The sequence below is a fragment of the Aspergillus udagawae genome (genome assembly GCF_001078395.1).
Source record: "Aspergillus udagawae IFM 46973 DNA, scaffold_2, whole genome shotgun sequence".
NCBI lineage: Eukaryota > Fungi > Ascomycota > Eurotiomycetes > Eurotiales > Aspergillaceae > Aspergillus > Aspergillus udagawae.
In genome coordinates this window covers 2247151-2273811 of record NW_025091265.1, presented here as the reverse complement: position 1 = coordinate 2273811, position 26661 = coordinate 2247151, and the positions used below count along the sequence as shown (strand labels likewise).

Here is a 26661-nt window from a genome sequence, read left to right as displayed (position 1 = left end):
GGGAATCTCAATGTGGACTTCGTATTGAAAGGACTACATGCTGTCCGTATACCATCTAACTTCAAGCACCAGCTATGCTCTTAAAAGAGAGAAAATTGGCTCACTGGTCTTTAATGCAGCATTAACTCCTCCACGACAATCCACTTAATCACCGCATCTTGTGAAGCAGTGCAGCCGGACCTCGGCTCGGGAAGTGGCAGAACGCTCGGGCGGTGCCGAACAGTCACTTGCTCCCCCGGACTTTCTCCATCCACTGTTCTTCTGCCCGCACTTGAGCTAGAAAGAATTCTCTACAACATCTGCGGTCATTGTCTGTTGCTTGGTCCTTTTGTGTTCTGTCGCTACCGGACGACTAATATGGCTTGTTGACTTGATAAATACATCCTCCCACAATCTTTACACCAGACCCTGTATCGTCCGCGCCCCTCGGCGATTACCCCGGACACGACATTGCACCGCGATTCACCATGGACTTCCCACACGTTGACCGTGCGTCTGAACAACCAAGACGGCGAAGACGAAATATCGCAAAACGGCGTTTACGCAATAGGGCCCCTATATCTGCGCGGCTAGCTTTGGACAGCCAGCTGCGTGGGAGCATCGGGATTGTGTCTGAGGACCTGGCGAACGACCTCTTTCAGCCGCCCTCCGTAACAGGTGAGTGAGCAGAAAGGCTTCAAAGAGCCCGTGGCAAAAGCTACTGTTAGATTCGTATGTTTGCATGCTAAGCCGCCGATTGTATTACAGATGACGATGGCATTCGCTATCTTGCCATATCGCCTTATACTCCGGGTTCTAGCGCGATAGATGATCTGGCGTGGACGATTGTTCCTGTCCGGTTGGAGTCTTTAGATCGTTCCCGTCCCTCGCCGCTCCCCCACTCGACTGTCCTTTTTCCGGATTCCGCAGACTCCCTCCAGGCCTTCATACAGACTCTGACTAAACTCGATCCTACGCGCCACTCTCTGCAAGCGCAGCGTGTTGTGGAGATCCGAGCTCTGGACGTCGTTCCTTTGCACCTGGATACTGTTTACGTAACGGTAGAGCGGGACTTGCTTCGGAACCATGATGATGTGCAGAGCAGGTTCGGTGGCGGGTTTACCACGAATATGCACGGACCGAACGGGCTCTGGGCAAAGGCCGGAAAGGGCCTGGAGCCGAAGAGATTCACGAAGAAAGCGGCGGCTGAAGTGGAGGAAAGACTTACGGCTGCCGTCAGAGAAGCTCTAGGGACACAGAAAGTGGTGCATACCGGCGATGTACTACCTCTCCCGCTCCCACCGCATCCAATCACTTACGCTCCGGCCCCTCCTGCTCATATTTCGTTCTGCGAACCCGTGTCTCAAGGCTTACTTGCATCTACGACCAAGATTGTTCTCATTCAATCGCGCCCACAGGGCCACAGGGCGCAAAGGAGTCTACGGTCAAGGCCGGGGCTGCTCAAGCAGGTTGCGGAAGACGAGGCGGACGATACATCAAACGAGCAATTTTACTCGGCCGCCGAAGACAAGCCCAGTGAGAGCGGGACCGAAATGGAGAGCACAACTCCGCCTGATGATTCGGAAACCGAGGGTTCGGTCGGCAATGCGAGTGACACCTCAGATGACTCGCTGGAGGATATGATCTCGCTGGCAGCCCCGGAACTTCCGCAACCGCCCTCCGGTGTTTTGTCCTCAATCACTTCCGCTACACCCCGTGCTGGTAGTCGGAGACTTGATGGCATTCACACACCTGGTTCGGTGGCATCTAACTTTACGTCGGCAACTTTGCGCCCGGGGAGAGGACCCGGCAAAGTTTTCAAGGCGGAAGGTTTACTTTGTGGAATTCCAATCGAGCTCCTGCACCCCAGGCCTCGGGAAGACGATGATCCCGAGTCATTCATCTATGTGGACATCAGCACGCTTGCGAAAATCGGCTGTTTTTCCGGAGACTGGGTGAGAATCGAGGCCACAGAGGAACCCCAGGCGAATATATTCTCGTCGATCCAGCTCGGAAGCTTCAACGAGCATGAGGAAGAGCATGGTAATTGGCGACCAGTAAAAATCTACGGCTTGCCAGGCCTTCCGTCTGCCAAACCTAGGTATTCGATCAACCAATCTTCTGACAGGCGTCCTAGCATCTCGCAACGTCCTCCTCTGCGTCTCACTCCGTCGGTCTATGCTTCTCCATTGCTGTTGAACAATCTTGAGAACACGAAATATGTGCGCATCTCGCCAATGGCATTTGCCACAGGTAACGGCCCTTCGAAGTCCGCCATTCTGCATCAAGTCAAGACCAGCTCGGCCAGGCAGCCACCTTTGGCCAAGGAGGTGAACCTCTTGAAGGTTTCTACGCCGCTCTCTATGGATCGTGTCCTCCAGCCGGCCTTGTTCGCAGGCCTTAAGCAGTATTTCGAGTTGAAAAGGCGGATCTTGAAAAGCGGTGATCTTGTTGGCATCAGCGTTGATGAGGGACTTGGTAGAGCTGTTTTCTCTGGTGTCGCAGCCACGGATGCAAACACTCCAGACGAAGATCTGACAATCCGTTTTAATCAAGCCAATGAGTCCGCGCAGGGTGGTGTGAAAAAGGTTGGCGTGGCATGGTTCCGTGTCGCTCATGTGGTTCCCTGCAAGTCCGAGGATCAGGATGAAGACGATCAATGGGGAGGGGTAGCCGTTATTGACTCTGCGACGACTAGGATGGTGCAGGCTGGAAGCGATGTTAACCGGGTTCCGGGCACCTTGGAGAATGGTTGGGAGTACTGGCTTGGGATAAAATCCGCACCAAAATCCATTAGCAATGCGCCGGCCCCCCATGGTCTAGTCACTGAGCCACCGCAGCTGTTCATACCGCCATTGCAAAAACGGATCCGCGAGCTCATGGCAGTGGCAACGAGTCCTCGCGCCATTCAGCTGGGAATGAAACCTGTTGTGATTCTTTTGAGGTCGCAGCAAAGACATATTGGAAAGGCTACCGTCGCAACGCGCGCGTGTGCAGATATTGGCCTTCATACCTTTCCTATTGATGCCTACGACATCCTGACTGAGGGCGGCGCGAATGGCGGCGACGTGAAAACAGAAGCCTACCTTAAAGCGAGAGCCGAGCGCGCCTTTCACTGTGGATCGCACTGCACTGCGCTTCTCATTAAGCACATTGAGGTGTTGACTGCCGATAGAATCGTGTCGGCGATGGCAGAAATCCTTGCAGATGCGAGAGTTGTTATTGCCACAACCACGGATGTGGAGCAGATCCCAGAAGGGATCCGCAGCATGTTCACGCACGAATTCGAAATGACTGCGCCAGAGGAGAAGGAGCGTGAGGGCATTCTTCGGAATGCTGTCGCTGAACGAAGCATCAGACTGTCACCCGACGTCGACTTGGGATCGGTAGCTCTGAAGACTGCCGCTTTGGTTGCGGGTGATTTAGTTGATGTCGTCGAAAGAGCCTCGGCCATCAGAACCGCCCGCCTGGAAAAGTTAGCGGAGACGGCAAGCAACGTCGTGACAGGATCCAAAGTCAGTGTCAGGGACGTGCTTGTCTCTGGCGGCGATGCCGCACGAGGTGTCACCAAGGCCGATTTCGACGCCGCTGTTGAAGCTGCAAGGAAGAATTTTGCCGACTCCATTGGGGCTCCCAAGATTCCAAACGTCAGCTGGGAGGATGTGGGTGGACTGACTAATGTCAAGGATGCCCTGGTTGAAACTATTCAGCTGCCTCTTGAACGACCCGAGCTCTTTGCGAAGGGGATGAAGAAGCGCAGTGGTATCCTGTTCTATGGTCCTCCTGGTACCGGAAAGACCTTGCTTGCCAAAGCCATTGCCACCGAATTCTCCCTTAACTTCTTCTCCGTCAAGGGTCCCGAGCTGCTCAATATGTACATTGGTGAATCGGAGGCGAATGTGCGGCGAGTGTTCCAGCGCGCCCGGGATGCTCGGCCTTGTGTTGTTTTCTTTGACGAGCTGGACTCGGTCGCGCCGAAGCGTGGGAACCAAGGTGACAGTGGCGGTGTGATGGACCGTATCGTCAGTCAGTTGCTTGCCGAACTAGATGGAATGAATGGTGGTGAAGAGAACAGCGGGGGTGTATTTGTTATCGGCGCCACCAATCGTCCCGACCTACTGGATACGGCCCTTTTGCGTCCTGGCCGTTTCGACAAGATGCTCTACCTAGGTGTTTCCGATACCCATGAGAAACAAGCTACTATCCTTGAGGCTTTGACGAGAAAGTTCACACTCGACCCCGAGGTGTCGTTGCGCCGGGTCGCCGACCGGCTTCCCCTTACTTATACGGGTGCCGATCTGTATGCTCTGTGCTCCGACGCTATGCTCAAGGCTATTACGCGCAAGGCGACGGCGGTGGACGAGAAAATCAAGCAGCTACCGGGCGAGCCGGTTAGTACTGCATACTACTTTGACCATCTCGCGACGCCGGAGGACGTCGCTGTCATGGTGACGGAGGAAGATTTCACCCGGGCTCAGAGCGAGATGGTTCCCAGCGTCAGGTATGTTACTGGTCAATACGTGATAAGATTATTGAAGGAGGTTTTGCTAATATCCCTGCAGTGCCAAGGAACTGGAACATTTCGAGCGGATTCGGCGACAGTTCGAATCCGACGACAAGAAGCAGGAGCCGCAGAGCACAGGGCCAGGGTCCAAGGCGCCGCAGACCGTCGGCGACGCTCTTGAAGCGCTCAGGCTGGGGGGCCAGCTTGATGGATTCATCGATGGACCAGTTACGAATGGAGACTATCCTTCTCCTGGCGGTGGCAAAGGTAAAGGGAAGGCCGGGTCGGCGATGATGCGAAGTGTCAGCGGCCAATCTACAAGCAGCAAGGGCAAGGGCAAATGGAAGAATAAGACTGTCTCGGGTGGAGGCGGAGAGTCTGATTCCGCGCCCGATGTTGCCAATGGTGATGACGACTACATTGTCCGGACGGATCATTTGGTGGATTCTACGGACGGAGCGAAGTAGGCGGTGGCTTTGTTGTTGCAATGGAACGAGGCGGGGGATGAGCATAGTGTAGAGTTGGAGGGTTGATGTTCTCCATATATTGCATGTATATATTATGTTTGCATCAGATGCTGTATCGATACCATGTGTCATTGTTCCGCTGTGGATCGGGTTGACCGTTGTTTATACCTCATATCAATCTCTCAACGAATGTTGATGATATGAATGGATTCGTCATAGAGTGCCTGTATGGAGTTGTCTGGCCGTTCGATAATAATGGTCCAACCAAGCTGTGTTCTCGTGTGGGAGACCTCCACGAGACACTCCACTATACTTTGCACCTAGTCTCCAACTACTCGGTACGGAGAATGTACCTACCCAGGAATGAAGGCTTATCGGGATCCGTGTGTCAATTCGGTCGGTAATTATCAAATCGCCCCGGTGAGCCATCTGCCATCAGCAGCTACCCCATATATATCGTCTCCTGCAGATCCGACTATCGAGACTCATTATCTATCTCTGAGTCGAATATGAATCATCAGCTCTGACTGCTGAATGCTATCTCGGAAGTGCTCCGTCGGCCAAGTGATACCTCCCTTCACCCCCAATGTCTGTATAAGCTTTCTAGAACCAGCCAAACCCCCGACCAAGAGCCCAAGACTCCGACGTTCCCACCTCCAAACGCTAAGAAAAAGACTTCCCGCAGATCGTTCCTCTTCTTTTTTTGCCTCCTTTGCTCTGATTGGCCATCGGCGCCGTGTCTTCGGCGACTTGGGCGAATTATTGTCTGCTACAGTACTTATCTGCCATATCTGCATGCACATATGGCGTTTGGCCGGCTTGGTTGACCGAAAAAGGTACCTACCCTCCATGGAGTAGGCACGTTATGGAGTAGACCCGGGTCCTATCAGTTTATCATAGGGCCCCAGACTCTCAGTTGCTGTGAATCCTGTAATGCTGTTGCGATTACCCCATATCCATTATGTAACAGTTGAATTCCCCCGCGATCAGCTGGTGGGCCTTGTAAGGGACAATCTGGCGTACGGAGTACATCCCAGGAATCCAGCTGTCGGCGATGGCAAATAGCATAACGAGTAGACTAACGGCTGAAAAGGGCAGAGTGAAGAAGGTTTCACTTAACTTTTGAGGCTTCCCTACCAAGTACCTGCTACCTGGTACCTACCTTAGACTCTACCTAAAGGCTACCAGAATTGAGTTTCCCCGGCTGGGGTAAATCCTACAACGCAACTTACTTATAACCTGACACCATTGCCGCTCTGCTCTTGACTTTGCTCCTCAGATTATTTGACTATTTGACTCTTGTCGCATTCAACACTTGATTTACTGTAATATCTGCGACATGTCTTCGTTAGAGGAGAAACACAAGGGCCAGGTCGATGACGACGCCCAACTTGCGGCCATGGGCCACAAGGCCGAGTTGGATCGCAATTTTTCCATGCTGTATGCTTTTTCCTTTCTAATCATGCACAGACTGGCCTTTTTGAGTGGTTGCTGACGACTGTTTGATTTAGATCGATGTTAGGACTGGCGTTTGCGATTCTGAATGTATGATTGTTCACTCTATGAGTCTGCCGGATCTGCGATATCGGACACTAATGACTATATCGTGCCAGTCGTGGACGGCTCTTTCAGCAAGTTTATCGCTGAGTCTTCCTTCCGGAGGCAGCGTGAGCGTTGTTTGGGGTAGGTGTTTTATACCTTGGGTTCGTCGTCAGGATTAGCGCTGACGTCGACGTGCAGGTTTGATAACTGCGGGGATCTGTAATCTCTGTATTGCGGCTTCGCTGGCTGAGTTTCTGTCTGCGTATCCTACGTAAGTGTCCTCGACTATGGTCGTGTAGAATCGGATTGTTGATGGCATAACAGGGCTGGTGGACAGTATCATTGGGTTGCAGGTAAGTTATTGGTATTCTTCGTGAACGTGCAAGAGGGCGGTGCTAACTTTTCCTCACGTTGTAGTTAGTGAGTTATCCTGTGCTATTGCAATTAGGAACAGGGCTAACAGCTGGAAGTCTCCTGGGAGAGATGGATGCCGATTCTCTCTTGGATTACTGGCTGGGTGAATGTGTCTGGCTGGGTATGATGATCCGTCCCGTAACTTTTGAGTGCGCTGCTGATGAAACAGGTCGCTCTCGTCGCTACTGGTGGACTCTTGGGCAGTCAGTTGATCCTGGGTGTCATTTCCCTGATGAACCCAGTAAGTGTGCTTGCTACCCCACCTGTTATGCTGGACTGACACTTTGCAGGAATATGAGGCGCAGCGGTGGCATCAGTTTCTCATCTACATTGCTTATAATATTGCCGCGTTTATCATCAATTCCTTGATGAACTCTGTTCTTCCCCTAGTTACTAAGAGTGCCTGTATGTGTCTTTGCCAGTGGTTTTGTGAAGTATACTGATGGTATCAAGTCATCTGGTCCCTCACTGGGTTTACTGTCATCTGCATTACGGTGCTGGCATGCGCGTCGCCAAACTACAGCTCGGCAAAGTGAGGACTCCTGTGGTTTTATAAATAAGGGTCTTGCTGACAAAGTCAGATTCGTGTTTACGGATTTCATCAATGAGACAGGCTGTATGTGTTGACCCGTGCATTTGAGGAAGTCAAAGCTGACAAACACAGGGCCTGATGGTGTTGCCTGGTTGCTTGGAGTACGTCATTTCATCACATCAACACATGCATGATTCTGACAAAGATGCAGTTGCTTCAAGGTGGACTCGGTGTTACTGGATTTGTAAGTCTCCACGCCTGTGGACGTTGGGCTTGTCCTCAAGAGCTAACATTTCGAAGGACGGTGTCGCACATATGATTGAAGGTAACTCGTTCTCGATACAATGTGACAACATGAGCTTACGTGCAAAGAAATTCCCCGTGCTTCGGTTGTCGGCCCCAGGATCATGATCGGCTGCGTCTGTATCGGAACGGTGACCGGTACCATCTTCCTGATTGTTTTGCTCTTTGTGGCTGGCAAGATCGACGATGTGATCAGTTCGGCCGCCGGACCTCTGCTACAGATCCTCAAGAACGCAACCAACAGCAATGCCGGAGCCATCTGCCTGCTCATGTAGGTCGTTTCGAAAAGCCTCGCGGTTCATTTCTAATGCTCTCTAGGTTCCCCCTGGTCTGCATGCTTTTCGCAACCATTACCATCATGACCACCAGCAGCCGTATGATTTTCGCTTTTGCGAGGTGATTATCCACCATCTTTAAGGACTGGACTGTATTTTTCGTGCTGACAAGCCTGGCAGAGATGGAGGTCTTCCGGCTTCTCGCTTTTTCAGCAAGGTGCACCCCAAGCTGAAGGTTCCTTTGAACTCGTTGTATCTGAATCTGGCACTGGTTGTCATCTTTGGATGTATCTTCCTCGGCTCTACCAGGTCGGTTGTGTGGGTGACGGTATTATAGTACCATGGCTAACATCGACTCAGTGCTTTCAACGCCATTGTCTCAGCTTCTGTGGTACTGCTTGATATTGCATATGGTATGCCAATTGCAGTCAACTGCCTGCGCGGACGTAACATGCTCCCCGAGCGCCCATTCGTCCTTCCCAATGTTGTTGGCTGGATTGCCAATGCGGTATGTATTTCTTACGGCCCCTCTCAAGGCGCGAACTCATATCTTGCTTTAGATCTCCCTAGTCTACATTGCAGTCACCACTGTGCTCTTCCTGTTCCCACCAGAACTCCCCGTATCGGGCAGCAACATGAGTAAGTTCCAATGCACTCGCAATGAGAATTAACCAACTACTGACACCGCTGCGTCTAGACTACTGTGTCGCTGCCTTTGGCATTATCATCGTTATCTCCACTATTCAGTGGTTCGTTGATGGTCGGAAGAACTTCACTGGACCACGAACCGATATGGACATCTTGACAGGACAACTCCCTGCTGGCCATTACCCTGTTGACAACAGTAATGCTGCGCATGTAGTACCTCACGAAAAGTAGCCTCAGGAAGGCACTTGCTATATACTAAATTACGGAGTGACATTTTCATTACCCAATGCTCTTTCAATACCATCCGAGACAATATCGAACAATTTCAGTCGTAGCTATACATAGTGTATGGCGTAGAATAGTATAGTACACTGTTGAAAGGTGGCATTACGTCATGGCAATCTCAGGCCGCCAATCCTTCCCCCAACGATCAACAGCTGGATCCCCACAGCTTTGAAGATCGCCACCAAAACATCTCCCAGCACTATCTATTCGACCGCTGACATTTCATCCATATCAATAAGTTTCGCAAACTTTCAATCAGATTTGGTTTCCTTGTTTGATCAAATCAGGGCGCGGGATTCGCACTGTCCATCGACTCACTGAGTCAACCCGTATACTGGAACTGCAACCTCAACATAAAGCCCCACATCTATACTAGACTCCCACCACCAACAGTAAACAATGCTCTCATTCTCTTTACCCTCGTTCAGTTTCCTACCATCCTGGAAACGCCAAACAGTCTTCAACATCCCACCAGTGAAGATCCATGAGATCGACACAGCCCACGAAAAGCCCGCCAGGGCTCTGAAGCACCTGCTCAAACTGAACCATGCGAACCATGCTATCCTGTACAACGAGCGGAAATTCCACAATCATGCCCCTCATGTTGGTTTTGCGCCCCAGATCTGGAGATCAGGCTGCTGACGTTATGTAGATTCTCAGTTCAGCGTTTCTGCAAGGTGCAGACGCGGATGATCTGAACCGAGTGTATGACGCTGAGTCGAAGACGCTGGAGCCGTGGGTTGATGCACCGGGGGAGATTAGCACGTATGACTGGCGGGATTACCTCGGACAGCGGGAGTATGTATTTCTGGGCATTGCGCCGAGTGCGTTGCAGAGTGTGGCTGATGTGACATAGGTACCAGCGGGCATTTGTGGATTTCTTTGAGGATGAGCTTGTGCGGCATGGGTATGACTGGAAGAAGGTCGTGGCGGACTATCTGTTCTCCGGCAAGGAGCCACTGTTTAGTTCGCTTGTTGCTGATCGTGAGTGGTTGAGGATGGTTGGTCGAGGGAGGATATGCTGACGTTGTGCGTTTAGTTGGGCATCCATTGATTCATCTTGGTTATGCCTTTGAGATGTCGAGTCGGGAGGTCGCTATGGAAGCGCTGGGTCTCGCGGCAACTTGCTACAACGACATGCACAAGTACATTGATGACCCGTCCTATTCCAAGGCGGAATCCTCGTACCATTCTACTTCGCTTTTTGAGATCCTGGCCAAGGTCCGTGCTGATAAGCGCTTTAAAGGGCTGTTCGCAACGCCTGGGGACAATAACTTAGAGACTCTCTTCCGGCACCACGAGGCGGCCCTACTGGACCATTGGAACGCTTGGAAGGTTGAGGATCCAGTGCCTCAGTTCCGTGAGAGCCAGCAACTCGCCGCCGCCCTGCTCGCCGCTACACAAGCAGATCCCACAGAGAAATACGATTTCTTTCTCGTCCATATCCTTACTACCAGCCATGCAGTCCGGATCCTCCTGCCCATGATTCCTGCGCGGTTTCAAGTTCCACTCGTCAGGCAGTGGTGGCTGATGACGCTGGCTATGTACATCGCCCAGCTCAGACCGGAGATTGATCTTGACCGAATTCGCAATCACGACCTGCAAGGAAGAGACTGGAAATGGACAGCGAAGCAAGCGGTCAAGAGCAAGCATTCTACGGATGCGCATTATGTCAAGGCTCTGCGTGCTATGCGGGAGGCAGCAGCAACATGGGGAGACTCGGATGAGCTTTATCTGAAGGCAGCTGTGAAATTTGCAGATCAGTTCGACGGTTGGGGAGGATTTGTATGATGGGTTGGTCAGTTACTTGGTCTTTCTTTAGCGATTGTGTTACTACGAACTCTCAATCTGGGTAATCTGCTGTCTACGACGATCTAGAATGCTTAATCTAGTCAGTCATGGTCTCACTCATATTGCGGTTGGTACAGCCCATGACTCATCACGGGAGCTTTATAAATCGAAAGCTACAAGATCACGTGATATTACCAAGCTTTGTTTGAAATGTTTGCAATTAAATCCATATCAACACAACCACTGTCGCCTCTAGGAATAATGATACAATTTCTTGCGCAATTTGCTCTATCTCAAGCCTTGGCACTTACCTTGACAGATTGTACTCCTGCTATGTGAGGATCACAAGCTGTCATGCCTGCTCCCCCAGAGAACCCAGAGACAGATGTTGATACGTCCTTATATCTCCACGCCGAACTCCTCCCGAACATCCGTCATATCACACTCTACATCTCGTTACCGGCCAATCTAGGTAGCCAGAACATCCAGCCACTGATAACCCTTTCAGAATCTCGTCAAGCTGTCTCGGTATCCCTGCCGAAACCCTTCGACCATGTAACTGATACCATCAAGCTGCCCGCGCGGGTTAATGAAGCCTCGCGGCGCATTCTAGCCACCAATAGACAGGGCGCTGCGGCTACCGCGGATAATGGTTCGCGCACTGGGCGACGCGAATTCTCGTTCCGAATGCAGATTGATGATTCGGATGCTTCGCCTCCCCGCCAGGATGCGCTCATCGATGATTTCGTGCCCTGGACGGCAGCGGATATGTCGCCGTCGACGAGACTGCGTTGTCGCGGGTGTGAGAATGCCGTTCTGGATACGCCTCGGTGCGCCGATTCCCAGACCGGTCCAGAGGGTACCGGTCCAGAAGGCTGGACGTGGAAGGACCTGCCGAGCGGGAACTGGGCCGAAATGATGGATTTCTGGCATTGTCATAAACCTGACCCTCCTGAAGGCCATGGCCATGGGGAAGACCCCAATGCCCAGACCAAGGGGTATGGAGCGGCGAATCAGGTCGTGGCGACGGCCGGGACGGTCCTCGTGGACGTGGCGACGTTTCTGGTCTCGGAGGCGGATTGCAGGGGATTGAAGAAGGTAAGGCTAGTTTTCGTGTTTTTGGTTTCTCTTTTACTTTCTCGGGCAAAAAGAAGGAGGCCTTTTCGTTTCCATGGACGGGTCTTCGATACAATTGCCCTATATTGATTTAAGCTCCTCTGAGTGGGACGGACTGACGCGCAGTCGTGATGGCAAGATGGCCTGGCTTTTGGGGTGCAGTTATCCTCCTTATGAGATGGATTTCGCTCTTCATCTGCTTAGGCCATTTTGCCGTTGTGGCTCACGAAGGCCCGTCTGATGCTCCGAGGTCAAGGCTGCCTCGCTCGTTTCTTCGTTGATTTCGGTCTATGGGACTTTCCCAGAGGTATGGGATCGACGCGATTAGGCAAGGTACATACAAGCTGTAGAGGTAATGCCTAGCAGTCCGTAGGTTAGATAGAGTTTGTATTCTGAATACAAGTTGTCACCTCCGCGCATTGCACAGTATCAGCTCGCTGATTCCGACTTTTTACCATAGGTACAATCCTCGACGGAAGAGTCCGCCCAAAAGAAAGAAATATCTTTGAACTGCGCCAAATGCAATGCCACGATCGGTATAGAAGACGCCGTATCGCAGGGCTGGCGTCTCTTCAAGACAAGCCTATCCGCCAATATCTCCCCAGACCCATCAACATGGGAAACCCACCCCATCGAAACCATCGTCGCGGCTCAACTCCTCGAGCTCATCGAGCGGGAAAGCGCCCGTCGCTTCGTCATCCACTGCGACAGGCCAAATGGACTCCTCGTACGTCCCTTGCCCCTCACAACATTCTTAACAAGGTAACTAACGGTCTGAAGCTATGGGTCTTCAACCCCGACTTTCGGTACTCCAGCTCCAGCTCAGAGCATACTGTTTCCTCGCAGCGGGCGATGAAGGTCCTCTTCCAGGAGATTGGGGATGTAGATAGCATTCTGAATCCGGGTACGGGTTCGTCGTCTCTTTCGCTGGAGGAGGTGAGGGTCCCTGAGTCTGTGTATGAGGCCGTTGAGCGGGATCTGAAGGTCAGGAATGAGATGTTGCCGGCGTCTGCGAGGGAGTTTCGGGAGTGGAGGGTTGGGGCTTTGCATCGGTTTGAGAGGTGAGTGTGAATATGATGGTACCTTTGTAGTTAGCATTAGCATTAGTGGAAGGGATTCACTTCCTGTTGCAGGTGTAAGATAATTGATATTCACTGGTCTGCTTCTATCTCGCGTATAAAATCTCGCGAGATCACACGTCTCAACTCACCTTCAACACTTCCATCTACTCTAGTCCAGCGATAAAATACTAGCTCTGATATATCTACTTACCTGTGAGCAAGCCTTACTTCCCTTACAAGTCTGCTAAAAAAATACTAACATCAAAAAGCTCGCTCCCAACCATCCCAGCCTCATCATGCCCCCTAGCAATAACAACACTCCCAGACCCTGGGGAAGCCACTGTTCCGGGGTGACTCCGGACAGCACCGGCTGCAGAAACTTCGCCCAAGGCGGCGCATTCATGGAGAGTGACGACGAGGAGGGTCTAGCCTGGCAGCATGTCGAAGATATATCTACCCTGGCGCCTGAGGACAAAGACTTTTCAACTGGTGCGACGGGCCGTGTTCGTGAGAGTGGCTTTAAGAATGGTACCTCTGGCTCTGCTGAGGCAAGTGGTTCTAAGAAGGGTTTCTTTGGCTCTGGTGCGAATGGGAAGAGTCCTGCTGGGAAGAAATGAATATGTTGTTGCCGTGCCCGTCTTTTCCTGAGAGAGGGCTGACGTGATTGTTGGCAGGTACTTCGTAGGAACTACGGATGACCAAGCAAGAACGATTATGTTACTGAAGGGAGTGGGCTGTGAAATCATGGGATATACGAGGCGCATGGAATATGTAGATTGGTTGGGTGATTGCGTCTGTTGGGCTACGGGGTCTCCTCATTCCATGAGATACTACAAGCAGGTCAAGTATGAACGGACGCTCATGATCAGTGTTATCTCACAAAGCACTCAATACAATTGCGAAATTCGTCCGAATTTGTCTATTGACTACCCTCAAATGGCGTCTCAAAAGGTGGCTCTGCCTGAGGAGTGATTCTCGCCAGATGACGCCTCTGTCCATCTTCCCAGTCGAAGAGAGCCGAGTGTGCGACGACACGGTTCTACTGTCATTAGTACTGTCCAGAATGCGGGATAAGTATACTCACATCCCAAACCACCACCGTTCCAGGAAGCCATCGGACACGGGTCTGTAGATCCTGGGAGAGCGCGATGTGATCATACAAGAACTTGAGAAGCCAGTCCGACTCTTCCTTCTTGTATCCCACAATGTACCGGGTAACTGTACCAGTTAGAAGGTCCCCTATCTGGTTCAAAAGAGAATACTCACATTGTGGGTTGACGAACAGGGCTTTCTCTCCAGTGACCTAAAACGATATCAATCACATATCACCAGCCTGCGGAGAAGTTTTGTCAACTTACAGGATGAGTCCGGACAATCGGATGCTCCGAGGTGATCCCCTCCCGTCGGGCAATCCCCCCTCGGTTCAGACTATTGTTGATCTGCTCGATACCAGAGTGCACCGCCTTCAGACCATGCAGCCGCCTACGGAACTCAGGAGACAACCGTCTGTATGCCTGCGCCATGTCAGCGAAGAGAGTATCTCCCCCGCTGGTCGGTCCGTCGAGAAGGTACAAGAAGGTCGTGCCGGGCGGCTGCTTCTCGAAAGTCACGTCCGAATGCCAGGTCACGGTGTTTGTCCGTGTAGCCAGAAACTCGGCACCACTCCGGTCGTCAGCCCCACGATGCACGAGGTGGATCTCTGGGAAGCCTTTGGGGGCTCCGGAGGTTTGATGGATATGGTGTCGGCCGAAGTAGCCACCAAATTCCAGGGCCTTTTCAATGGGGAGATGGGCAAAGTCCTGGTCACGGAAGGCTGGGGAATTGTTAGTTGTCATCAATAAAGCCGGCATCTGTCACGTACCGACGACTTTTCTTTGAGCTACGAAGAGGGCCAGCTGGTCCTTTCCTTCTTTCGTCAACTGGCTCAGCTGGACGCCGCGGACCTCACTGCCAATGGTCGGCGTGAGATTGTCCACCTGGACTTTACCCTGAGGCAGAAGGTCAGGAAAGGATGGATCGGCGTCTTTGCCGTGGTCATAGTGCTCAAACGGCGTCAGTGGTGGATATCTAACGGTATCAGCGGATGTGACCTGAGGCTCGGAAGATGAAGACTATTGTCCACTTACCTTTCTGTTTCATTGTCCCACACGGGAAGATAGTGAGGAAACGAGGCAGGAGGCTGCTTCTCTGTACCATTCACCTCGTCCTCATGCTTGTAGACCTCGCCATAACCGATCACATTCTCCTTGTTGAAACCGGCGTCGGTCTTGAGCTTAGTGACTGGCGCGGTGCGAAGAGCAACGTTTTCAACCAGTGACGGGGCCATCTTGAGGTATGTATTTGACTTAACGCAATTCGAGATTTCCGTCTGAGTCTAACAGCCATGCATGTGAGAATACCACTCCAGATATATCCATTCTGCCTGCCGAATACCCGATCTGTGCTCGCGCAATCACTGCGGGGAATGCTCTGATATGTCGTATCTGCCGTACGATTTGACCATAGTCGTCCCCCACGCGGGGTAGATAGAGGTCAACGTCCTAACAGGGTTGGAGGAGAGGATAGGCATGGTGAGCGCTGTTTTTACCCGAATTGGTTATCTGCCTTATCTGCCCTACCGCATAGAATCCAGCGTATTCCTACATGGGTATTGTGATGGCGTAGAGTCAATCATTCTGACAAACCTTCAAATCAAGCTATAATGCCGATAGCAAAGATCTATTTGGATTGTTGTTGCTGCTCATGGCCAAGTATGACGTGATTGCGGTGTTGAGTCGCGCAACGCGTATACGTGAACTTCCCCTGAGAAACACAAGGCGAGAATTTCCCCTCTTTACTTTAGAGCTGGAGATTCTGATCAGCTCATATCTGGGATTGCTGCTTTCCAATGCGGTTTGGCTCTCAATATGCCCCGCTTGTCATGGTGAAACGTCATCAGAATGTTTCCAAATCAGACCAAAGATTGCAAAGAGACTACTCGCCAAAAGCAGAGACTCCTCTCTGGTGATGGTTAGATGGAGTCTAGATAATGATGACTACAAAGCGATTGGCGTATGATAGCACCATCGTTCATCACTATTGCAGGACAACTCTAACTCATTCGCCATCAGCCTGATTGGGTGCAAGAAATGCTATGAATCAGGTCAAGGTTGTCGAAGACTCCACCTGAAAGCTCCATATTCGACACTACTCGATATCCTTACACATTCTTGGACAACATAACTCGTCTTCTATAACGTCAATCTTATTCGCTTTGCGTGATCTGAACGAGTCCAGTACTACCATGTGCGAATCCGCCCCGCTTGATTGATCCCTAGATTCTTGATAGGTTCTGCTGCGCTTTTGCCGCGGGCTTCATCTCTGCCTCTTGGGGCAAGTGGATTCTTCTTATCTCGGGTATTGTCATTGGTCGTATAGGTATCTATCTTTGTGGTGAATGACACCGCTTGGGTTCATGCTGACCTATTCAAAGCCGTAGATTGCGTGATGGAAGACTGAACCTTCAGATGCTATCTGTATACGACGAATGCTAGTTTATATTGCCCGTCTCCGTCTGAATCTTACAAAATGACACATAGGCAGCTCAATCCATCCGAAAAGCTCTGTCTACAGTCGCGAAATGGCCGCGGACGACGTAAAAGGAGCGTCTGCTCTGGAGGGATACGACACCAAGGCGTTTCCGAAATCCATCGCAGCAGAGGCGTCTTCCTCTTCATTGTCAAGTGATGAGCCTCGACGGCACAAGGATGGAGATGCTGCATTTGATACCTCTGAAGATCCGCGGTATTACAAGCCGATCCCGACCTATGAAGGTTTCCATCGCTGGGATCCAGACTTCGAGTGGACTGAGGAAGAGGAGAAGAGACTTATAAGAAAGGTACTTGAGATAATTTTCGTCTTCACAACAATACTGACAAGGGCAGATTGACCTGCGAGTCTGCACATTCGCATGTGTCACGTTCTTCGCGCTCCAGCTGGATCGAGGCAATATTGTCCAGGCATTGTCGGACAACATGCTGGGCGACCTTGGCATGAACACGAACGACTACAACACCGGACAAACGATCTTCTTCCTCTGTTTCCTTTTTGCGGAGCTGCCCTCGCAGCTCATCTCCAAGGCGCTCGGGCCGGACCGATGGATCCCCATCCAGATGGTCTGTTGGAGTTTGATCGCTGCTTTTCAGTCTTTCATCAAGGGCAAGAGCGGGTACTTCGCTTGTCGAGCGCTTCTCGGGCTCTTTGAGGGCGGATTGTAAGACGAGCTCTGAGCCACAGGTTTCATAGGCTGACGTTGACCCTCGCAGCATCCCCGACACGATCCTCTTCCTCTCCTTCTGGTACAAGTCAAAGGAACTACCCATCCGCCTGAGTTACTTCTGGGTCTCGTACGAAATAACCGCCATCGTCGGCGCATTTCTCGCCTTCGGCTTCCTCCACATCCAGGACAGCGACGGCAAAGGCGGCTGGCGCTACCTGTTTGCCTTCGAAGGCCTCATCACGGGCATTATCGGCATCATCGCGGCATTCTGGATGCCCGCGTCCCCCACGCAGACGAAAGGCGGCTTCCGTGGAAAGGACGGATGGTTCAACGAGCACGAGGAGAAGATCCTCGTGAACAGAGTCCTGCGCGACGACCCAAGCAAAGGCGGCATGCATAACCGGCAAGCAGTCACCCCCAAGATGCTCTGGCAGGCGCTCGGCGACTACGACATGTGGATCATCTACTTGCTCGGTCTGACGTGGCTAATCCCCAACACGCCGGCGACCAGCTATATCACGCTGCAGCTCAAGTCGCTTGGGTTCAAGACATTCCAGACCAATCTCCTGACTATCCCAGCGTACGTGATCTTCATCATCAACCTGCTCTTCTGGACTTGGATCTCCGAGCGGTTCAATGTGCGCTTCCTCCTGGGTGTCGTAGCGGAGGCCTGGAGCCTGATTCTGCTGATTGCGCTGGAGGTGTTGCCCGCTGAGGCTAGTCCCTGGGCCCGATGGGTCATTTTGATGCTTCTTCTGGGGGGGCCGTATATCCATGCAATCATTGTGGCCATGACCTCGAGGAACGCAGGCACAGTGCGGACACGGACGGTTGCCAGCGCGCTGTATAACATGATGGTGCAGACCTCGAATATCATTGCCAACAATGTAGGTGTCCGGCTGGGTCAGACATGAGTGTCGATATCCTATTAACATTGCTCAGATCTATCGCGAAAATGATAAACCGTACTACCGGACTGGTAACAAGGTGCTCATTGCTTTGTCGGTGTACAGCATGGTTCTCTTCGTCGTGGCCCGGTTCTACTACGAATGGCGGAACAAGTACGTTTCCTTCCCAGGTTTCATTTGATGGCTTGAGATATTGATTGCGTCGATAGAACGAAAGCAGAAAAGTGGAATGCCATGTCTAGCGCGCAAAGGGAGGAGTATCTTGCTGCGAATAAGGACCTGGGGAATAAAAGGTGTGTAAGATGCAAGAGATTAATTCCCCGACTGAGCTGATTTTTCGACAGACTCGACTTTAGATTTGTGTACTAGGTGCTGGGAGTGAAAAGAGGTCCTGCTGGCTCGGGGCTGGACAGCCGTGGTTTCTTGTATAGACCTTGAACCCTCTAGAATAGCTAGCAATAGCTCAGATGCGCCTCAATAGTACAGTTCATGGTCTCGTGTAATGCTTGATGATCATAAGGGACCCAGCAAGGCTGACCGAATGCCTACTCCCCGATAACATATTCGCAGCCATCGTCCCCAATCCACACCTCGTGTAACTTACCAGCGGGCACATCGATTCTCGCGCCCACTCCAAACGTCTCTTTCTTGACTTCTCCATTGTGCAATTTGGAGTTGTCGTCCGGATATGTGATGGTTAGAGTGCCCCGTCGGATGAGATGCGTCGTCAAGCCGCTATGGCTATGTGGGGGGTAGTAGGCGTTGCTGCTGAGAGAATCAGTAAATGACTCTGACGGTATCCACGCCCAAACCTAGAAGAAAATCCAAAGGTATAAGTTGGTAATACCTTCCATCAGTCCAGGTAAAGACATGTTTGAAGCCCCACTCTCGGACTAGACGCTCATCGTCGCTGCGACTTTTGATGGGATATGTTTGTTTCATGATCTGTTGATTCCCCTCTGCAGCAAAGCAATCAGATACTGTCGAGAAGGACTAGTTTGTTCCCCGGGATTATAACGTTGAGCGTGCAATACGAAGCAGGGGAATATTTGTTGATGACGTCGACGGAGAAATTGCCAAATACATGAAGATCGTCGAATTGCCCAAACCGCTCCTACGGTATCTTCTTGCATTCACGTGCGCCTGTATCATAGCACAGTGAATTGGACGCCCGAGACAAAAATCTCCCAAGGAACACTCCATATGTCCGAGGATAAATTTAATTGTCTTTTCATTTGAACTGTCGTCTCCACCGTATATACTGTATGGCACAGACATATCAGGAATCATTCGAACAATATATACCGTAGCGTCTTTAGGTCATGGACCAGATTTAAGCCAATATTCCGCTCCAAGCCAAGTAGGAGATTGCAGGAAACCACTCGCCGGTCGTATTTGCATCATAATCCTGAGAAGGACGAAGTAAACGAAGAACGTTGAAGAGGAAAACCGAGAAAAGAGGCGCAAGCGTGGAAGCAACAGGAGACAAAATAGTGCCTTGATTTCAAGGCAACGAGCAAAAGCAAGCAGAAGAGGCAGGTGCTGTTGTCGTTAACCTCTTCTTTCATTTGTGCGAGGTTTCGGGATTAGCATCCATCAATCTATCGTACAAGAAGTCCTTTCCAATACCCTCTTCATCTCTCACCGTCCAGAAGATTCTCAGTATCGTACAATGAGCCCCGTCAAAATATCTTGCAGTTGCCTTGGTCGACCATAGGCCCAAGCCTGGAGATCCTGTCTCTTGCTGTCCCAGAGCTTGCCTCAGATACCTGCCGTCTAACAGGTCTCGTGGACACCCAGAAGGTCGAGGGTCACTGAGGAACCTTCTATGATTCGTTTTTGAAGGTAGAGATTTCCTCCTGTCCCAAAGAGTCTATGAATCTCCTGGGGTTTGGTGGAAAAAAGTCTTAATGAAGGATCTGACAAAGTGTTAGTTTTATTGAATTCCTTTCATCCTTCCAGAGAGTTATGCTCTCACCGTGGTTGATCAGCATGCTGTGCCACACACATGACAGTTCTTTCCTGGTATTACCCAAGTCTCCTTTCCTTGTCCCTGGCAAGATGGGCAGCGAACACCAGGCATCTGGTCAAGTAACGAGAATCAGCAACTGCAAACAAGGAATTATGACCCATGGCTCCATTCTTACCGTCATTATGGCTAGATTTGATCAGGTCCTTGCTAATAAAGTGTGGCGTGACTCTCAGGAAATGTGTGCTCTTGCAACCCTAGGAATGGGTTGAGTGTTCGACTTTAAAGTTTCGATCTTCAAACAAACTTTCCCGTGGGCCTGGATAAGAAAGGACTTGTGGTTGAATGAACCGGACCTGGAAACTAGGTCGATCCTCTTTATATAGCTTGGTTAGTATGTGACTGACGCGACGACCTTGCCTAAGATGCTCAGGATTCAAATTTCCCATCGGCAGATCTCCAGTCCAGATTGGACCGATTCAACACTAGACACAGGTGAAATTTAATGCATCCACAGAGAAGAATGATCCTCGCAAGGACGCAAACACCACATCTTGTCGAAAATCAAGCTTATGCTCTGGAAAGCTCGGGTGATCCCGTCTATGACAAGCGTCGTGCATTCAGCTAATCAAATATCGTTATTTGTTAGCGTCCAGCTTTACATTCTACATGCGAGATACATGTGCAGAGGTTCCAAAAATGACTCGAAGTCAACCAAACCTCTGGATGCGCTAAAAGAATGGAGATCAAGCAAAACGATGCCCATGTAATGGGTCACAAGCCGTTTAAGCAACACGGAGTCTGCATTATGTATCCAGAACGATCCACACATACTTCACCGCATATTGCACAATCATTATAATCATTTTATTATGTGACTTGTTGCAAAATGACGTTGCTAAGAACCATCAATCCAAAGTAGGTATTCAATGGAGAAATCGGGGCTACATTGAACGCGATATCCACAAGACGGATGCGGTCCCAATGTCCCGACTCTTGGAACTTACGGCAAGCAGTTTATATGGGTCCTGCTTGATATTATTGGACCATGCTAATTGTCATCATCAAGCCCCCTCTTTGGTGGCCAGATGATGGATAGCACATCAGGTATGCAATGCGTTCGATTATACATCGGACATTCTTTCTCAATTTCTTCCATCATTTCTATCCAATTGGTTCTTATTACAAGTACCAATCCTAAATTCTCAACAGGGATACTGTGGATCTACAGGGGTAAGTGGTAAGTGCTGTGATCCGGAAACCAGCTTCGCTGGGCATGTTCAGTTGTGATCAATGTGACTTGAAAATTGATCAGTGAAATCCTTCCCCATTAAGCGTCGTGTTCGCCAGCAGCCAGCCCCACTGGTCCACCGACTTGAGGGCCAAAGCTACTCCGTACTCTGTAGCAAACAACTGACAGCTGGGCCCATCTAGGTGCCACTGCGTGCGCCTTACATGGGTAGCGAACGTTAATGATCCCGTTGCTGTGTCTGGTGACTCCTGTCATCCATCACTATGCGAGTGACTCTTAAGGCTTGAAGGGTCCATATGATTAATAGAACTGCACATCGGCTGCGTGAGATCAAAACCAGACGCTTATGGACGATCGAATTTGACGTGGGAAATGTGTCAGCATTCAACAGTGTTGATCAACTGTCAGTCAACAGACTGAAGACCCTGAAAGGCGCATCATCTATCACTACCCCTGAGTTTCAGGATTCCGCGAGTAAGAGTGCGAGAGGCTTGTTCTCGCAAACTGCGAACCCCCCTTTTCTGGGACCAATACTTTGGACAAGCCATCCACAGGCTGCTGTAGCCAGCATTGAGTTTGTCGCTAATCAACTCAAACCGTTTAGACTGGCCATTAGCGTTGATAATTTATCTTATCAAGGTCTGGGGATTTATCCATCACCTTTGCTGTGGGATGCCCCACATCTGCAGTTGATCAGTCAAGTGCATCTTCCTCCAGCCATCCTTGAGTTCCTTTGTTTCCATCCTGAACGTTGTGTAATTGTGATTTGTAGAGGCTTGTTGAAAACTTGAACTAACCCGTTCGTTCCAACTGCGCATGCGTGTCGTGTGGGAGATTGACATTGGTGATGATCTTTTTGCTTTTCTTTTCTCTTTTTTTTTTTCACTTTCCATTTTTTGTGATTTACATACCATATTTGACGAGCTTTGCATGCAGGAATTTCTCTGAGGCAAACCCAGAGCAACAGAGCACGCGTGTATGACTGCACTAAGAGTGTGGCTCTCAGAGGCATTCCCCTACTCCTCAGCCCCTCCACACTACCTTAGCGCTCATCCAGTCAAGGTCCACTGCACAGACATGACATTCCTACTCTTTGACAGGTCACTTTTCTACCTCCGGCCAGATCAAATTTAGCAGCAATTAGTATCGTTTGTGTGACAGTCCCAGCGACCGTCTCCCCTCCATTCTTCCTTGCCCCAGTTCTCTCGAGAGGGGTTCTGAGAATGACAGTTTCTGCAGACTGAAGAATATGGCCATATTCACCTACACCGCTAGTCTATTACGCCAGTCTATCGCGGTATAATGAGACATACTAAGACCGTGACACTTGATAGATCATTCAGGCGTGGTCAAGACCAATGAGGGATAACTCTCCGGATAGTCTGTTGTGCTAATCATTGCTGTGTTTGGCACGGAGAATCCATGCTCTGCTGAGTAGTGTCTCTACAAGACGTCTACGAGTAATGTGCTTGTTCCTGGTACGCTAGCCTATAGATTCAACTGGACAGACGGCAAAGCACTCGAATTCGAAAACGGAGTCAGTAATGAGGTGGTCAAAAGTGAAGGATAATTGCACTCAAATGCAAGTAGCTGCAGATAATCTTCAATGATGCTGGAGTGGTCTAATCAGGTCATATGCATCAGAGCTGATTGCACTTGCATGGCATAAGCATGAGCATTCCGGCTGATTTATCCAAAGTGTTCTGATTGCAGCCAAACAACCTGCATATTCGCTTTTTTCTTGCATGGGTGGGAGTTTCAAGATGTTTCTCTTCTTGTCTATCTAGATAAAGCATCGAACAAGGTAGAACCCTGCATGAAGCTTGTGTGACAGGTTGATTAGACAAGGGTCGAGTGCCGACTCCCCATATGTAGCATGTGCAATTGCGGGTCGAATAAATCTGAATTTGGGGGTTTTGAATTGAGCTCTCTCGTTACGATGACTAAACGCCCCCAGTCCCAGTCCTAGTCCTAGTCCCGACTCCAAGGGCGATGCATATGCATATGGATACATCGTCATCGCTACCACTCAAGCCCCAAGTCTATTGATCCTTGTTCTAGCCCGATCGGCACTTTGAGGAATGGCTACTCATGAGAGAACCTTGGTGATCCGGACTAACAGGACAGCACCGGCTTCTGCCCCAGAGCAGTCATGGAGATGGATCAGTCGATAGCCTTGCTGCAGGCGGCTGAGTTTGAGACATGCCCAGGCGGCCAGGGAGTCTCGGCCGAGCTCGTCGTCTTTCACTTTGAATCTGTAGTTGTGTTAGTCTTCTGCATGATTGTGGAGGTGTGTGGTACTGCTTGTTAGAGGGGAGATTGTGTACCTGACAAAGGTCAATTCCTCAATGACACCCGACAACGTGGGGAATTGGATCATCTGCGCGCCGAAGTCCGGGTTCGTGCCTGTGGTGCTCTTGATGCTGCGCTTGTAGCTCGTCTTCTCTGAGTCGCTGGTGTTGTCGCCTCCTGGCGGGGAGCCGTTCTCCTCGTCAGGCGATTCTACATGCAGGGAGCAGCTCACGTAGGGGCGGAAACCGGACTCCTTGGTATCCCCCGGGGGCAAGGGGAGGTTCTGCGCTGCGAGGATCTCGATGGAGAGGTCGAGCTGTTGGCGCTTCACAGGGGTGGAGGGGGGATCCGAGCTGCGGTAGCCCTGGGGCTTGAGGACCCAGCCAGGCTCGCCGGTGAACATGCCCCGGTTGAGCATCATGCCCTTGTCGAGGTTTTGCCAGTTCAGGGCGACGATCTGGGCGCCGCAGCGCCAGAAGAAGGTCGGGTCTGGGTTGGACGAGTTGATTCGCAGTCCGTAGGGGTAGACTCGCATGAAGAAGTGGCGGTTGTGCTCGAGGAGGGCGTCGCGGTGTTTGGCGTAGGCCTCCCGCGCGGCGTTTTCGGATAGCGAGAACACGTGTCCTGGTACTTTGGCCTCTGAATACCGTCAGGTCAGCATTACTAGTACTATCTACCTACACTGACCCAGTAGCATCGAACGTTGCATGCTCGACTCTATTGGTGCAATGGCTTACCTGGCTGGGCGAACTGGTGGAAGGAGAACCCTTTGGTAAAAACCGCTAGCCTGCTCAGGGAATGCAGCACTTTGGACGGTTTCTTGGGTGGTGCATGTTCGCCGTCCTGATTGAGAGATGGAGGTGTATCGGGCTTGTCGGTCCGGTCGTCCTCCTGCGCTTCGCCTTGGCCATCTCCTGTCGCTGGGACCCATTTGACCTTGATCAGAATCTTGCGTTTCAAGGTCTCCAGGGGAGGCGGAGCCTGAGTGGCTTCGAGTTCTGGGGTGACTTCAATCAACATTCCTTTCCACGCCTCCTCCATGATTTCCACCATCGTCGCCTGCTGCTCGATGCATGCGTGCACCTCCAGACTGACGATAACTGGCAGATCACTTGCCACAAAGGCGCTGTCGCGAATCGCATAGCAAACATCGCGGAATGTGGTTCCTTTGGTCAGCGTGTGACCATGGAGCACCTGGGGCTCCGGACGGCGTAGGATCTGCGCCACAGAGTCTACAGCAGCAGCAGTCGATGCAGGTTTATCAGTGGCTCCGTCATCAGGCGACGATTTGCGTCCCAGCAGGCTTCCCAATTTGGACGAGATGCTTTTGTGCCGCGATATTGGCTTGGTTGACTTTGCGCTACCATCCACCTTTGGTACGTCTTGCTTCTTACGGTGACTAGTCGTTTCTTCATCAGAGCTCGACTCGCTACTACTGCTGCTGCTGCTGCTTGTGTCGTCACCAGAGACGCTGTCCGCATCTCCGTCCCACACATCGATTTCAACACATCTACAACCACTCAGAAGTACCTAGTCAAATGTCAATGAAGGTGACAACCATTATTCAGGCGGACGCAAATGAAGAGGGGTATTCAACAATGCATTACATCAGCCCGCATGAAGGAAGCCTGTAAGCACTGATGCGAAAGGTCGATAATTCAGCAAGAAATGGACCAGGTGAGACATACGTTGGTATATGCGGTCGCTGCAGCATCGCTGTACAGCTGATTCCCAGTCAAATAGGTGTTGTGACTGGATGAGATGTAATAATCTGTTATCGGTGCCGACAAGTCCTGTCCTTTGGATGGACGCAATGCATCAGAAGCCGGGCTGGCCATATATGCACGGAATGCTGCCAAAGACGCGAGGGGATTCGCGGCCTCGAGATCAGCGGCAATCTCTTCGTGTTGTACATCCTTGATAAAATCAGCGGTCGAGGTGGCAGTCAAGGATGCATAGATCTTGTCCAGGTGGGAGGACAAAGGGCCGGGCTGCACTTGGATTGGTCCTGACCGAGCGGGTTTTGCTGGGTCGAGAGAGATGCTACCAGCACGACCAGTAAGCTCCTCCATCGTCTCCATCCTCATGTATGTACTATGGACTTCACAAGCAGCTCTGTCATATCAAGCCAAGTTGTGGATTCGACCCGTCGCTGACCTTGCGTCGCCGGGTGATCAATGCGCGCTGGATGGAGTGTGATACAGCAGCTGAAAGGACAGTCGCAGAGAGGTCGAGTCGGCTACAGCGATCAGGACGCATGGGATGGCAGAGATCACCATAAAGGAATAGAAGTTTAAATCACACCGCCGAAAGAGAGAAACGGGAAGATGGTGCTGAGTTGGCTCGTTTCAACGCTGTGTGTTTGCTCCACTCGGCGTGGACTTGGCTCGTCTGTGCTGAGCCACCGTGAAGAGTGACTGGACCGAGTCGTTCCATTATGGTGATGATAAACTTTTGGGCCCTGAAATAGTCATAGGAAAGACACAGAGTGTATGAATGGTTGCAGATACCCACCTGGAATGTGTTGAGTTGATGTTTATCGACGCGCGGGGTAATACTTCAGAGACCGATAAGGGACGGCCATCACAACGACATTTTCTTTCACCTGAGAGTCCAGAGAGGTACTACTTGAATTGATTGAATCTTCTACGACTATAACATGTTGAACTGTTCGTCCTTCATACCATGCCTTTGCTAGATCCAATCTCCCTCGTAAGTCTTAACTAATGACTGTCATATGGTCATCCGTATAGTCGAAGTGGGGAGCAGCGGTGAGCGCAGAGAGTTCAGAGCTTCAATTTCCCTCACAAGAGCCTGTGGAGATTGATCAGAGGTACTACAGAGGATACACACTCTCTATGATAGTGTTGACAGCTGAATTAATCTGTACAACTACGCCTTTCAAGATGGCATGAGGTATCAGGGCCTGTGACTCAGAGCCGTAAGCTGATCTCGCTGCACGACGAGGAGTACAGTACACTAAGGTACAGTGGTAGTCTCAGAAGCCTCAAATCCACCCACGGTAGAGCAAGTCATCCACATGGTAAGCAGAACATTAGGCACTG

General features: G+C 50.9%; 8 protein-coding genes across 8 annotated transcripts; 5 read left to right on the top strand and 3 right to left on the bottom strand.

The window, feature by feature from the left end:
* Nucleotides 1–467: 467 nt before the first annotated feature.
* Nucleotides 468–4950, top strand: pex6 (AAA family ATPase peroxin 6; the record flags this gene model as incomplete). The annotated part of the gene is made up of 3 exons (XM_043288066.1): nucleotides 468–657; nucleotides 748–4480; nucleotides 4542–4950. The coding sequence occupies 3 exons, from the start codon at nucleotides 468–470 to the stop codon at nucleotides 4948–4950; spliced, it is 4332 nt and encodes a 1443-aa protein (XP_043144001.1).
* A 1339-nt stretch (nucleotides 4951–6289) lies between these two features.
* Aud_003108 (GABA permease GabA) lies at nucleotides 6290–8895 on the top strand (the record flags this gene model as incomplete). The annotated part of the gene is made up of 19 exons (XM_043288065.1): nucleotides 6290–6390; nucleotides 6462–6495; nucleotides 6564–6633; nucleotides 6691–6763; nucleotides 6817–6845; nucleotides 6963–7027; nucleotides 7076–7147; nucleotides 7197–7311; nucleotides 7360–7438; nucleotides 7488–7522; nucleotides 7571–7599; nucleotides 7650–7682; nucleotides 7739–7763; nucleotides 7811–8012; nucleotides 8060–8137; nucleotides 8197–8325; nucleotides 8377–8524; nucleotides 8577–8655; nucleotides 8714–8895. The coding sequence occupies 19 exons, from the start codon at nucleotides 6290–6292 to the stop codon at nucleotides 8893–8895; spliced, it is 1578 nt and encodes a 525-aa protein (XP_043144000.1).
* A 453-nt stretch (nucleotides 8896–9348) lies between these two features.
* Nucleotides 9349–10740, top strand: Aud_003107 (questin oxidase family protein; the record flags this gene model as incomplete). The annotated part of the gene is made up of 4 exons (XM_043288064.1): nucleotides 9349–9552; nucleotides 9602–9747; nucleotides 9806–9933; nucleotides 9989–10740. The coding sequence occupies 4 exons, from the start codon at nucleotides 9349–9351 to the stop codon at nucleotides 10738–10740; spliced, it is 1230 nt and encodes a 409-aa protein (XP_043143999.1).
* A 354-nt stretch (nucleotides 10741–11094) lies between these two features.
* On the top strand, nucleotides 11095–13534 carry Aud_003106 (HECT-type E3 ubiquitin transferase; the record flags this gene model as incomplete). Its single annotated transcript, XM_043288063.1, has 4 exons — nucleotides 11095–11838; nucleotides 12317–12583; nucleotides 12637–12917; nucleotides 13207–13534. 4 exons carry the CDS (start codon nucleotides 11095–11097, stop codon nucleotides 13532–13534), a joined length of 1620 nt encoding a protein of 539 aa, XP_043143998.1.
* A 302-nt stretch (nucleotides 13535–13836) lies between these two features.
* Aud_003105 (TauD/TfdA dioxygenase family protein) lies at nucleotides 13837–15243 on the bottom strand (the record flags this gene model as incomplete). The annotated part of the gene is made up of 6 exons (XM_043288062.1): nucleotides 13837–13956; nucleotides 14002–14135; nucleotides 14184–14220; nucleotides 14276–14730; nucleotides 14779–14984; nucleotides 15044–15243. The coding sequence occupies 6 exons, from the start codon at nucleotides 15241–15243 to the stop codon at nucleotides 13837–13839; spliced, it is 1152 nt and encodes a 383-aa protein (XP_043143997.1).
* Nucleotides 15244–16536: 1293 nt separating this feature from the next.
* Nucleotides 16537–18452, top strand: Aud_003104 (putative transporter; the record flags this gene model as incomplete). Its single annotated transcript, XM_043288061.1, has 6 exons — nucleotides 16537–16794; nucleotides 16841–17169; nucleotides 17222–18062; nucleotides 18118–18236; nucleotides 18293–18376; nucleotides 18428–18452. The coding sequence occupies 6 exons, from the start codon at nucleotides 16537–16539 to the stop codon at nucleotides 18450–18452; spliced, it is 1656 nt and encodes a 551-aa protein (XP_043143996.1).
* Nucleotides 18453–18628: 176 nt separating this feature from the next.
* On the bottom strand, nucleotides 18629–19025 carry Aud_003103 (uncharacterized protein; the record flags this gene model as incomplete). The annotated part of the gene is made up of 2 exons (XM_043288060.1): nucleotides 18629–18848; nucleotides 18931–19025. The coding sequence occupies 2 exons, from the start codon at nucleotides 19023–19025 to the stop codon at nucleotides 18629–18631; spliced, it is 315 nt and encodes a 104-aa protein (XP_043143995.1).
* A 4368-nt stretch (nucleotides 19026–23393) lies between these two features.
* On the bottom strand, nucleotides 23394–25677 carry Aud_003102 (putative phosphoinositide-specific phospholipase C; the record flags this gene model as incomplete). Its single annotated transcript, XM_043288059.1, has 4 exons — nucleotides 23394–23559; nucleotides 23632–24235; nucleotides 24334–25126; nucleotides 25285–25677. 4 exons carry the CDS (start codon nucleotides 25675–25677, stop codon nucleotides 23394–23396), a joined length of 1956 nt encoding a protein of 651 aa, XP_043143994.1.
* Nucleotides 25678–26661: the final 984 nt, after the last annotated feature.